The sequence below is a fragment of the Mastigoproctus giganteus genome, chromosome 8 (assembly GCF_048544385.1).
Source record: "Mastigoproctus giganteus isolate SK-2022 chromosome 8, ASM4854438v1, whole genome shotgun sequence".
NCBI classification, from domain to species: Eukaryota; Metazoa; Arthropoda; class Arachnida; order Uropygi; family Thelyphonidae; genus Mastigoproctus; species Mastigoproctus giganteus.
The window spans coordinates 23,254,271-23,268,460 of NC_143582.1; the positions used below are offsets into that span (position 1 = coordinate 23,254,271).

General features: G+C 38.5%; 1 protein-coding gene across 5 annotated transcripts in view; it reads left to right on the top strand.

The window, feature by feature from the left end:
• Window positions 1-14,190, top strand: part of Sobp (Sine oculis-binding protein) — a 190,448-nt gene that overhangs the window by 69,932 nt on the left and 106,326 nt on the right. For 4 of the 5 annotated variants that reach the window (XM_090379727.1, XM_090379726.1, XM_090379728.1 and 1 more), the window contains one exon: window positions 11,447-11,696. In XM_090379727.1, coding sequence (XP_090235853.1) covers window positions 11,447-11,696 — 250 coding nt within the window. Of the gene's footprint in view, window positions 1-11,446; window positions 11,697-14,190 lie in introns of those variants that run through there. The other variant, XM_090379731.1, reaches the window with a different exon arrangement.

The following is a 14,190-nucleotide window of genomic DNA, read 5'->3' on the forward strand; positions in this document are numbered from 1 at the left end:
GAGTCACGCGATAATCATCCCAAGTTACTCAATCTGTTCAAACCGGAATTACGCATGAACAGAAAATTAAAATTCTACTATCGTATCTTTACTTAAAAATGAATTTAATCACCCATCAGGTAATTTCCGTTTTTACTTTTTATAATAATTAATATTACTTCATTTATTTTTTCGTATTCACTTTACTATACGTTTTACTGTACACCAATAAAAAGGGTGGTGTTTAAAAGAGCTTGAAGCATGTGCCGAAGTGACCTTAATTTAAATGTAAATAACCAGATCTCTCCAAAGATACGTTCTATACTTTATTACAAATGGCGAGTGGATTTGTTATCATTCTGCGTCTGTTTTGTACTTGCTTTAACATCCGTTGTCAAAAATCTCTGGAGTGTGAACAGTTATTGTAACTTTCTCGCCAGAGCTGCGTATGTTCACGGAGATTTTTTTCTTTTCCTTTTTTTTTTTACGTGTAACGTCCGCTGAGTTTTCATTAAAGGTCGCTTCTCAGGAGCGTGGCGTACCATAACAATACGTTACGGGCCCATGATCGCGAGGGTTTGTACTTTGGGTCTAGCGAAAACGAGAAATTTTATGGTTTACAGTACGAAAAGATAATGGGAAATATTCTTTCGGAAGCTAAATATAATTTATATTAAGTAGAAATACTGCTTTGGGGAGGAATGGAGACTATTGCTGCAGTATTTTGATATTCATGGATATCTAATCTTCTCTCCATGGATATATAGCGTGAGTGATATGCTACCTTCATTTTCAATTATTAAGACTAGTCGAGAAACAAAATTACTCATAGAGTTATTAAAGTGTTCAGTTCTAATAAATTCAAGGGACGTGTTTAATAGATTTAAACGAGGTCTTTTTCAGAAACTCTATTGTCAAAAGTTGCGTTCTTGAAGGCCACCGAAGCGAGTGGTCAAGCACGAGGGTACATAAGTACACGTGCTTTTAGTGACCGGGTTTCAAGCCTGTGACTGCTAAATACGGTACTGCTTCTTGTATTCTCTTGATCTTGTCATCTTCTCTGACCGTGTTTAATTCTACCTTCATGACATTATCATGAAGGTACATATGAGCTTCTCCTAACCATAACCTTAGATAGGCAATCTAGGTTTTCATCTAATCTTGATAAACAATTATTAGACTAATCCTTCCTACTCACATAATAATTTAGATTTATTAAATGAACAAATTTGATTTTTCTCGAATTTGTCTTAATGTCTGCCTGATTACTTTTAAAGTCGTACAGGAGTCGAGCGACATCCCTAGCATTGAAAATGCCCAGATGTGATGTTGAAATAATTTCTTAAAGAACGGTTCGGGATATTTCCTGACTTCGTCACGGGTTGTTGGCCTTACCCATTTTGGTGCATAATGCAGAATTCCAGTTCTCTCAAATTTATTCACGAAGGCCTAACTGCTTTCGCGGAGCATGGACCAAAACTCTTTCTTTTCTGTTGATAATATGGTGATTAAACATTTAGAATCTTAATCTTTAATCACCATATTGAGCTCCAATTGCCAGTTTTGTTTTTAAGTGCAGAAACTAGCATAAGGAATTCAAGCGAGAAAAATTATCTGGCTACCGCGAGGAAGGATTTAGCATGCAACACATTTCGGAGTTCTCAAATTCCGAAAACTCTATCAAAATAGAACGCCATTCGTTCAAAACCTGAACATCGGCCAGGAAAATATTTTTAAAACTAGTGATCTTCGAAAAGCTGGTTGCGTTTTCCAGAAAACCACACCCAGACCAAAGAATCGCCAAAGAGAGAGAGGAACGAACAGAAACAGCTGTTAGTGCACATACTGAACCCCCTTTGTACAGTATGTGTGCCAACATGGATCTCACGGATTAGCTGACGCCCAAAAGCCTTTCATCACGAAATTTAATACATAGGGATGGATGCGGTAGTGGATAGCGGACCTGCTCTATGAAGGAGTGGAAAAAAGATACACTGAAGAGATGAAATCTTAATGTGGTATTTTAATTTGGTGGTACCAACTCATAGAACATTTTGAAAAGAACTGCATCGTCCTGTGAAACCTTGTGTTTAGTTGCAATCTATTTGAATCGCTTTTTGGCATGATTGGAGCAACAGATTTTGTGGATGGGATTTGCAGAAGAGTTGTTGTGACATCCTCAATAATGCAATTCTTTCAATTCTCGTGCAGTTTTTACGTCCAGGACCGTGTTTTAATAGAAATCCCCCCCCATCCCCCGTCCTATTTTGGTGTTTTAGGTAATCTGCATTATCCACACTAGATAATACAATACCATGACAGCACTCCGAGTAGTAAAGCCCATCTTCAGGAGAGGAGAATTGCGTTGGCACGAATAGAGTTCTAGCTTGAATCCAGTGGGATTATTTGAGATGAGCTGTAATGTTCTGTTTGGGCACATCCAACCCACATCTACTTGAACGTCTAATTATTTATTGATATTAATTTAAAAAAAAAACATAAATAAATAATAATAATAATAATAAATCCGTTTAAGCACAATTAAACCTATAACAGTATATTCTCCACACTACTGTAAAATGTAAAATTACCATAGATGGTCTTCACTATTGAGTTATCTACGCGGCTAAGACAACTGCGAGAGCCTGTGCTATCCTTATTTTATGAATCCACTGTTGTTATTATTATTATTCACAACGCTGTGCACCTTAATGCTAGTATGTAGCATTGTTCACACGCACTGGTTACAGTACTCAATAAATCACTCAAGACCACTTGGGCGTCTCCTGAAACCATATGAGACTTTAACCCACGGTCCATATAAGTAACATTAACTTGATAACCCACTACTATTGGCCCGAACGAAATAACTTCACCTGACATGCTTCTTGTTTGCAGACGAAGAGGTGCAAAAGGTTAATAGTTTTATAGTGTTTAAAGCCTCCGTATACTCCACGCATAGTCTCTTCTGTCTCTCCAGATACTGTGGTTCATGCGTTACTATAATTGCAATAGAAAACAACACATGGGAACAGGAAGCATTTAGATACACGTGCATTTTAACAACGCCCATCCCTCGCTCTCTCTCTCTTGCTAGAAACTATACACACTAACTCAAGCTATAACCTTGGTAACAACTGGAGTCGACTGTTCAAGACTCTACCATATTTTTCCTTCACAACCACTCATATGCGAACCCCACTCTTCTCGACAATTGTTGAACGTCCTTAATTTAATTGTAGTAAGATAACAAAATCGCTGATCACGCCTGCGAAAGTCGGTATGTGAGGCTATCTACACCTGGCACTCCATGGAAACCTCCCTTAGCGTGAGTAGTGTGTCCGATCAGCTGGAGGGAGGTGGTAGAGGGGGAAAGCAAGAAACATGTGACCCGAAAGGTGTTCTGATTATTGAACAGCTGCCAAATACTCCACACCATTCCAACAACTCGTCTCGATCTCTCGTTCCCCTATATTCCCGACTGTCGATGTGTTCGTTCAAGGTCAACAGCGTCTCCTTTCAGTTGACTCAAATAGTCGGGATTGGGAAAGGGTTTTTTTTAGATAAAAATCGTCTCCCTGTTTTCTATAAGATATTCATTACAGCGTGGTAATATTAGGATTAATAATGAAAAAATTACCTGCTTCGCTGAGCTGTCACATTAGGAAAATAGTTTAATGGTGTTGAGACCAATAAAAAAAAAGAAAAGAAAAGAAAAAGAAAAAAGCAGAATAATGCATAGTTTCAAGCTATAAAAATCTGTTATTTTTGATTGAAGTTTATGACAAGTTTCACAAAACAGCCCGGTATATTAATTTTTATTTTCGAAAACAGTAAACCTGCAATTATAACATTGTAATTAAAATGATAAATATACCATAATTTATCTATTTATTTAAGCATACAGAACAGGACAGTTTCTTTTGTTTATTGTTCGTAAAAAAGATTAAACAAAGTTTAAAAAATCAGTATAGAAGCTAAGAAAACTATTTCACACCGATTGTGCTGCCATCTATGTCATCGATAACAGCAATGATATTAATGAAAAGTAAGGTTATTCTCTCACAAAAATACTATTAGTAATTATTTAAAATTATTAATTAAATAAAATGACTGTAGTTGTAATTATCAGTTTAACTTATATCTAATTAATTAAATAAAAATAGAATGCAGATTTTTAAGTTGTTTAGTTAAGTATTATAATTTATTCAAGATGCTTCAATCACGCCACCTATTTGTCTTTACTATCACGTGATTCATGTCCAACTGTCCACGTCTTCTGCCAACATATAATATCAAAGCAGAATAAAATTATGCGATGATTTTTATTTAAGAAATTAATAATAAAATGTAAGTTTTTTTATTTAAGAAATTAATAATACAATGCAAGCTTTTTTTAAATTTAAATTAATAACTAAATGTAAATTTATTTAGACATCTTTTAATGTATGTTTTATAAGTGCGCAACAGGCTGATGAGATAATGACGTAATTACATAGTTGATGGTTACTATTTTTTTAAAGTGATTTCCTACGTTTTCAATTGACATAAAAATAAATCATGTTTTATTTTTGTTTTTAACAACCACCTTCAGCGGTTGGCAACGGTGTTTTTGCAAATACCAACATAACTATGTTATGTACATATTGTAATATATGGTGTGTAGTGAATTGGTTAGAGAGTATAATCTTAGTACGTCATTGTCTACTAATTCTATTGTCTAGTAATTGTTCACGACTGACTGTGATATTCGTCCACAAATGCAAAATAAGGTAGTGTATTACTCATACGTTGTCTTTCTTCGTGCAAATGATCTACCATTGGGGTTGGCTTCTTTCTCGGCTATTTACTTTGAGTGCGGTGTCTATGGAGGACACTGAGAATAGTCGCATCAAAGTAAACGACCTTGTAATTGGTTCTGACAGCCGACCGGAGGTCATGGCCCATGTAGCAGACTGCCATTTAACCAGAACCGGTAGCTTAATTATATAGTAATTAGGCCTGTCATGAGAAGAACCTTCCGTCCTACTGCCCATTCTTGTTGGGTCCAGATTCATATTTGTCTTTCTTGGCTGTACACCAATAGGTGGAAAGGTAAGATAACAAAAGAAACTCTTTATGTATTTCCTCGCTTTCTTGACCCTACTTTATATTTCCATGTCACATTTTGGTAGAAATAAATGACATTGTACATTGATTCTACATCGGATTTAATGTATAAATCATCACCTAGAGATATCATATTTATTGGATCCTGTGTTCTGATCGTGCAAAAAAGTATGGGAAGAATGTTTTATCTAATTGGCTAACACTAAAGAGCAGAGTACGAAGGTTGAAAACAAAAATGTTCTGAATTGCTTTAATTTTGAAAGGGGTATGCACATAAAATTGCTTTATCCGTCAGTTTACCAAACAGCGACTTAATTACTGCACCATGATGGGAGGTGGTTAAAGACTAAGCAGAATGGTGGTGGTTTAAGACCAAGCAGAGTTTAATGCAGACTCTCATTGAGAATAGGAGAACAGACCTATTAGCACATTGGTCTTAGATAGGGAAGAGGTAAAGTGCTCATTTAGGAGTAGAAAGAAAATGGCCAAGATATAGTAAAACAGACTCGTGCAGCCTGTTCCAGTATGGTGAAATTAAGATTTCAGATTAAGTTCACATAATAAATATTGGCAGTTATTGTAGTGTTTTAGGTTCATCAACTACTTAGACCCTATTGCACCGTATACATTATGTTTGTAAACTGCGTGTGTTCTGTGGTCGATTTGCTTGTTTGCGGGACGAAAAACCCGAATTTCGGGGAAGAATAAACCATGCAATCCTCAGACTAACTCAGCCACGTTGTGAAAAAAAGCATATAAAAATTACTCGCGTCATTGACAGAACTCGAACTTGGTCCTCTTCCCGGTGTGGGAAGGACGGCGATAACCACTGCGCTGATACTAAGGCGCAACACCACAGATTCCAATCGTTAACCAATGAAATTCGTGACGCCATGTGAACCGAACGTTCCCAATAACCCTTGATTCCATGTTACTGTACTTTTATCAAAAAGTCGTTTAGTAAATAGCAACTTTAATAATTAAATAAATTTTTTTAAAAATTAAAACGTGCGAGATAAATAATTAATGCTTTTATCTTTTAATTTTATTCAGATGGTTGGTTCTTACAGGACTACTGATGCAATAATTATCTCAGCCACAGATCAACGCGTGATAGGAATAACTTCAAAAGGTAGTTTTGTTTTCATGTTCCATTTTAAACTGCACCATTTCCTTTGACAATAACACCACAACTCACCACCCACCTCCTCGAACAAAATGGAAACAGAGTCGCCTTCTACATTCGTTTATTCCATCTCTAAATTTACAGATATATTAGACTTGAAAAGTTAAGAACACGACAGTCAGCTTGCACATGGACAGCAGTTGCCATACCTTGGGAACTGTACAAACACAACACAAGCTAGATCGGAAAATAAACGACTGATGACGGCATGAACATCTGGTGGACACATGATTGTGCGAAAAAAAAAGAGGGGGAGGGGGGAATTCTTCACTAAGTGTTTGCAATTCCTTCAACAGGAAGGCTGACCTGCTAAGAAAAGAACCTGCAACTACTATAAACATATTTTGTGAATATAGACGACTATGGTTTATAGAGAGAAAGTGCATCACAGGAGGAAAAATGTTGAGTATATAGCATAACTACACTCACTGACCAGTTTATTAGGAACATGGAGGTTTGGGATATATAGAGCGGGACACAAATTATGCGAAACTTTTTTTTTTTTAAGTGTAATCAGCAGCAGCCCAGTTGAATACACACTGGGTGGTCAGTTTATTAAGAAATAAGAGAAATTTTGGCAACTTAGAAAGGAGGAATGTAGAAATTTAGAAAAAACAGAATAATATATTTTTTGATCAATTTATTTTGTATAAAAGGATTCACGCCGATCCTTCTCATAGGCGTAAGTGAGTACGTGCCTATTTCAGCATGACTCCATATCCTTTTATCTAGATAAGATTATTTATTATGTTTTTTAACATATCTGCTCTGTTGAATCCCATGGTTCAACTGAGTGGAAAAGTATACTACTCCACCCCATCCTTAACATCTCGACTGCAAACGCGAGAAAGAGTTGAAACATCCGTCGTGATTAGCCCATTCACAATTTCAGTCCCACCAAACATCTATGGAATGAACTGGAAATATATGTTGACAATCATAAAATACACTGCTCGACAAAATAACAGAACACGTAGAAAATGTGGTGTAACTCGTGCAGCTTGCGATGAAACGGGACAAAATTTCCTATGGTGGTGGTGTACCATAGAATAACGATAAACGTCGGACAGGTATAAGAAACATTTATAGGGGTTGTATAACAATTAACAAAAAAGGTCACATTACAGAAATCGATACAAGATGCTCGAAAATATGGTCACATGACATAAGTACGACGTATGGCCCCCTCCGACTGCTAAACAGGCCTGTTCAGCAGTCCGACACCACCCTTGATATAAGATTCTGTGGAAACAAATTCCATTCTTCCACCAGCGTAGACCAATGGCTCACCAAATGATTCAGCGGTTGGCTGGCGGTGTGCAACGCAATGCAACGCCCAAGGACATTCCATACAGGTTCGACCACATGATCGTGCTGGCAGCGGCAGTCGTTGAATATCTTCAGTTTCAAGATATTCCTCCACCATTTTGAGCTCTATTTGCAGTCATGCATGAAGAGCAAATCTGGGCCAACCGCACCCCAAAAAATTCGCTCATAGGGATAGAGGATCTGTTCTCGGTACCTCTGCGCAGTTACAGTACCCCTGTCAAAATCATGAAGAGGTGTTCGGCCGTTCATCATTATTCCTCCTCACACGAGAACACTGCCTCCACCGTAAGTGTCCTTTTCTCTGATGTTGGAGGGATGGTACCACGTTCCTCATTGTTTCCAGATGAAATAACGCCTAGAATCTGTTTGTAGCCTAAAATTGGGCTGTCTCTTCAGAGAAGAAACTGTGCCCCATTTGTCAGGGCTCCAAGTCTCATATTTATGACACCAGTTTCGACGAGCTCTGCGGTGGTTTGGGGTTAATGGGGTACAAACTACTGGCTTCCTTATGTAGAGGCCCTTGAATTCAGCCTTCTTAACACAGTCCGGTTGGAAATGTTTTCACCTGTGGCCGCAGCCACCTCAAGAGACAGTTGATGACAGGACAATGTAGGGTTCCGTCTTGCTGTTGGAGCCAGATAGCGATCTGTTCTGATTGACGTAGCTCTCGGACTACCTGGGCCAGCTCTTTTTGTAATGGTTCCTGTCTCCTGAAACTGCTTCCATAGTTTCGAGACGACACTGCGTGACACATTAAGCCAATGTGCCACCTGCGACTGCCTGGCTTCAAGTTGTCCAATGACCTGCCATTTCAAAGAATCATCTAAACAGCGATGGTTTGCCATCCTGAATACTGGAGATGTGGCTATCACACTAGTAAGCCAAAAATGGGAATGAAGTGATGTGGTTTCAACCCGTATTTTTATAGGCATGAATAATTTGTCGCACATAATAGGCATAATGTGCGACTCTCTAAGGTGGTAGATCGATTTCTATTGGCTACTCGGAATTTGCATGCCAGGATGTCTATTATATCAAATATTTGCCTTCGGCGACACTGTCTACAATAAAATATTCATGAAAAATATTTTGCTCTCTTAATTTTGTCCAGCAATGTACATAAAAACAAGTCTTTTTACAACAGCACAAGGTATTTTTCAAATATTCCAACTCAATAAAAATCTGGGAGGGTTACATCTGATAACCTTAGTGGTCATTTGAGAGATCCACAACGGTCTATCCACTTTTCGGAACACCTTTTTTTTTTTGTCCATATATCGTAGTACAAGAGAATAAAGAGGGACACAACCCTACATGCAGTTTACATCTTTTTTTTTTCTTGAGGGCGTGGGTAGATAAAGTTCCCATTTTATCTGTCTACGAACAGTTTTATTTAAGAACAAATGTAATTAAAGCCATCAGTCATCAATTTATGACATCTGTAAACTCATCTCTTTTATGGGATGAAAAACCAGCATTTCCGGCAAAAAAAAAAACGAACTAATGTAGATACGGGGTCTTTGGATAACGTGATCCAATCTGGTCACATGATCCAATTATCTGTTGGAACTGTAACCGCAAGTTTCAATTGTTTTCAACTAATAGACCCTTTAAAACCAACTCATGTTTCAAACAGATAATTCTTTATGGATCTTTTTCCCCTAAGACAAATGCATTTTAGAAAAATAGATGGCTCCACTATATAATGTACTTAATAACAGACCAACCCTGTTATTTCCAATGTTTTTATTAATAGATAACTTCTGCTCCAGCGTGGATGAAACATTCTTCGTTCGCATCCAGGAAACCCAGCCTTTCTAGTCCTTAGCACGAGGTGAAATAATACCTTGGCACCAAAATATTTCCTAAGCTGGCACTTAAGACTAGGCGGAGATTGTACAGTTTCCTCCCACTACCAGCTACGGAGGGTATTATTAACATTTCTTTGTTTTAATATTCTCCTCAGGTAGTGGACGTCCGTATGCACCAGCTCGGTTATCAGCTCAATCCATCTTCATCGCTCTGTGAAGAGATTTCCTTTTTAAGGGAACGCCTACCACCTTGAATATTACTATTCTTCTCCCACATTCACACTCTCCCCAATACTATCCCTCCCTCTACTATGGGTCTCACCTGTTCGAGATCACAGAAACGTTGCGAAGCAGACATGTAAAATTTTGTATCACACACACACACAGGCCTGCATGCATATCTCAGCCAGCTGTTAAGGGCAATGCTATAAATCAAAGGGTGGAATAATGTAACAACAAAAATATTAAATATATATAGTTTTGCGCTTTTCATACAGTGCAAGGTTCATACGTTTTCCTTAGGAGGGAGGGTAATAGACGTAGTAGTAATAATAGGATAAGAGGGAAATGTTTTTTAAAAGTTAATTAATTAACTTTAAGAAAACGTTGTCTATAAAGTGTTTCCTGGTCGGTTAGCCTGTTGTGTCTTGCGAAAAAAACTCCGAATTTCCGGGAAGGGAACGGAGAATGTTGTTAATTCGCACAAGACCGATTAACTCGGCCACTGCGGCCGAGTTAATCGATCTTGGGGGAAATAGCGACTTAAACAATACTGAATAATAGTTATTCAGGACCATAATGGGGGAGGGGGGTATTCGAATAGGGACCTTCTTCACACGGTGTGGAAGGGAGTGATTATATCCACTGTGCTACCTGGAGTCAGCCTTTTTCTAAAACTGCAACAAATAACATTCCCTACAATTATCATCCTATTGCAAAGTAATAGGGAAATCTTTCCTAAAATAAGGCTTCCAACTTTATGCTACTTTCTGTTTGTTTGTTTTGTTAATCGCCGAAACAACTAAGGCTATGATGTGTTAGTATAGTGTGTGGTTGATTTGTCTGGTTTCTGGACAAAAAACTCGAATTTCCTGGAGAAAAATCCCATGTAACCCTCAGCTGAGACCGTCTAACTCAGCCACTTTGTGAAAAAAATAATAATAATAAATAAAATAAAAGTTCCTTTCGTCATTGACGGGATTCGAACTGAAACCCCCTCCTAGTGTGGAGAGAAGGGTGATTATATTCACTGTGCTACTCGCAAGGGCCCGTATGTTATTCATCTTTGAAAAAATTCGATGCAAAAGTTCGTAGAAACTCAAGCAATTACTCAAAACATTTCTAAGGCTTTTTCTGATGTTTGCCATAATAATAAAGGTCTAAACGCGCTTCCACCTTATGGCCTCCTTCCAATTTTTAATTAGGTAGCCAGTTTTTTTCTTTTATCTGACTGCTCACTGCGAGTGATGGTAGATCGCACTTTGTCTTCTAACTTCTCAAATAATTCAGGAGTTCCCCAAGGTTTTGTTCTTTCACCTATCATTTTCTTCTTGTATACTATATTTTGCTGTCTTGTTCTAGAACCCCGACTCTTCACTCTTCATTAAATGTTGATATCCAGTGGAAAGAAGAAAACTTAAATTTAATCCTTGTACAACCGGTTTCTATTATAAAATATCCATTTTCTAACAAAGTTTTGGACATTACTCATTCACCATAAACTGTCAGCACCATTTCTATCCATCCATTTAAAAGTTCATGGTGATTAGGCAGTCATATGACTTTTCTACCTCAACAAACAATTACAACAGATGCATGTCCTATTAATGGAGAGAGAAAATCTTTATCACAAGCATTTATTGATTAATCTGTGGCTAAAAGAGCCCAAAATGTTAATAAACGTACCGATTCAGGTCACTTAAATACCTAAACGACGCGTAAACCAGTAGATAGTAAAATATTTTTAGACTGAAGTACCTTTTAAGTGCCCTCATAGCTGCACAGATCTTAACAAACACTTATTCTATTGCAGGACTATGCCGAGACCACAATGAACGAACTACTGGGCTGGTATGGATATGAAAAGGTCGACAGCCGGGACACCCAAGGACTAAACTTGCAACACTTCACCGCCGCAACCTCCTCCCCTTCTTCCACCCCTGAGGGTAGTGGCTCAGAAGATGTCGGCCGAGACTCAGCATCCGCCCAGGGAGCAAGCAGACCCCCCACAGCGGAGCCATGCAGTAGTGGGAGGGGCGCAAGTATGAGCCCTAACCACGAAGGTAAGGATCTACGTATACATTTAGTACAATAGAGGGTGTTACCATAGCAATAAACTCCGATATTCAGCTGTTCAGGCGAGGCATATGGATCTGCAGTTTTAGGCTATTGAACCGAGTTAAGAAAGATTAAGTTATTCTAGTCTATAAGGACTTCTCATCGTAGCACAATTAAAGGTGTGTCCCTTAATTGTGAATGCGAGCACCGAAACAGGGGCCGGGTATACGTAGATAGGTTCTGCTTCTCTAACAATCCAAATTAATTTGCTCTCTGTGTGAGTCTTTCAGACAATACTGGTACGCTCACAAAAGGCAACTATCACATAGAGCAGCATGTTTCTGTGACATGTAAATATAAACATGGAAGATAAAGAGGGCTTCGTGTTCAGTTAATGCCAGGATAATGGCAGTGCAAAATAAAAACATCCAGCTTTAATGGCAAACTGATTAGAGCCACCGATTGGCACGAAAATAGATCGCGATAGAATTGTTCGCTTGTTATTTAGACCTAGTTATAATGGATGGAGGAGCAATGAGGAAGCTGGAGGTACTGTGAAGTTAATGAAATACATTCACTTGAAAATACGTTAGCCTAAGGCTAAATGAATTTATTTTTTCTATTTCTGGCATCTTTCGATCTGGAAAAAAAACATCAAATCCGTCATGTACAACATGGAGTCCTATCTAGAAAATAGACCATTGTTTTTCAACCGGTGTTCCATCAAAAATTATATTCATTTACGTTTCTTCTTCTTCTTTTTTGTACTCAATGTGTGAAAGCGGTAGTACAATTGCACAATTGCACACCCTTTGGGTTGACCGTGGTTCTAGCCTACGTGACTGCTAAGAACCAAAATCTCTCTATGTAGTTTTGGTTTCTAAGCAGTCAGAACAAATTTTTAACTCGATGTCAGGGCTAATCTTCACTAGTGCTGAATAGTCCTCAAATATTGAGCTTTTTTGACCTATTGACATCAGACATGACACAGATGTGTCAATGCATATACAGCACACTAGGACCACAAGCTATTGTTTAATTAAAATATAAATATTAGCAAGAACAAAATTAGGATTGAAATTAAAGGATTGAAGTTAAACTAAAAATTTAATATATTTAATGGATATTTGCTAATAATTTCTTGAATAGGTATACACTGCTCAACAAAATTAACAAAAAATAAAAAGGTTTTTCATGAATATTTTATTGTGAAGAGTATCACCAAAGGCGATTGATATAATAGACATCCTGGCATGTAAATTCCGAGTATCCAATAGAAATCGATCTACCAGCTTACAGAGTCGTACATTATGCAAATTTTCATGACTATAAAAACGCAGGTTGCGACCACGTCCTGCTTTTTGGCTTTCTCAGTGGGATCATCATATATCCAGTACTCAGTATGGCAAGTCATCGTTGTTTAGCTGATTCTCTGAGATGGCGGGTCGTTGGAAGACTTAAAGCTGTGGAATGTTGCCTTAATGACTAATGCGGTATCGTCTCGGCACTATGGAGGCAGTTCCGGCAACGAGGAACCATTACAAGAAGAGCTGGCCAAGGGCTACGTCAACCTGAACAGACTTCTATCTGACTCTAACAGCAAGACGGAACCCTACGATATCCTGTCATCAACTGTCTCTTGAGGTTGCTGCTGCCACAGGTGAAAACATTTTCAACCGGACTGTGTTAAGAAGGCTCAACTAAAGCCGACTCTACGCAAAGGAGCCAGTGGTTGGTCCCCCATTAAAACCAAACCACCCCAGAGCCCGTCGAAACTGGTGCCACGAACATGTGACTCGGAGCCCTGAAAAGTGAAGTACAGTTCTGTTCTCCGATGAGTTCGTTTTAGCCAACAAACAGATTCTAGATATTATTTCATCTGTCTGGAGACAAGGAGGAATGCGGTACCATTCTTCCAACATTAGAGAAAGGGACACTTACGCTGCAAGCGGCTATCAACGGCCGCACCCATCTTCATGTTTTTGATAGGGATACCGTAATTGGTGCCAAGAACAGATCCTCGAACCCTATGTGAGACCTTTTAGGAGTGCGGTTGGCTCAGATTTTATTTTCATGCACGACAACGCCCTGCACACAGAGCTCAAGTGGTGGAGGAATATCTTGAAACCGAAGATATCCAACGACTGCCGAGGCCAGCACGAATTTCAGACATAAATCCGGTTGAACATGTGTGGAGCGCTCTTGGGTGTCGCATTTCACGCGGACAGCCAATCCTCGGTCATTTGGTGAGCTTACGTCTGCGCTGGTGGAAGAATGGGATTTGTTGCCACAGAATCTTATAGACACTTATGGTTTATTTCTGTGAGGCTTGTTTAGCCGTTGGAGGGGATTATACGCTATACTGACGTTACGTGACCATATTTTCGAGCATCTTGTATCGACTTCTGTATTGTGAGACTTTTTGGTAAGTCTTATACAACCCCTATTAATGTCCCTTATACCTGTCCGAAGTTTTTCGCTGTCTCCTCATTTTATTGT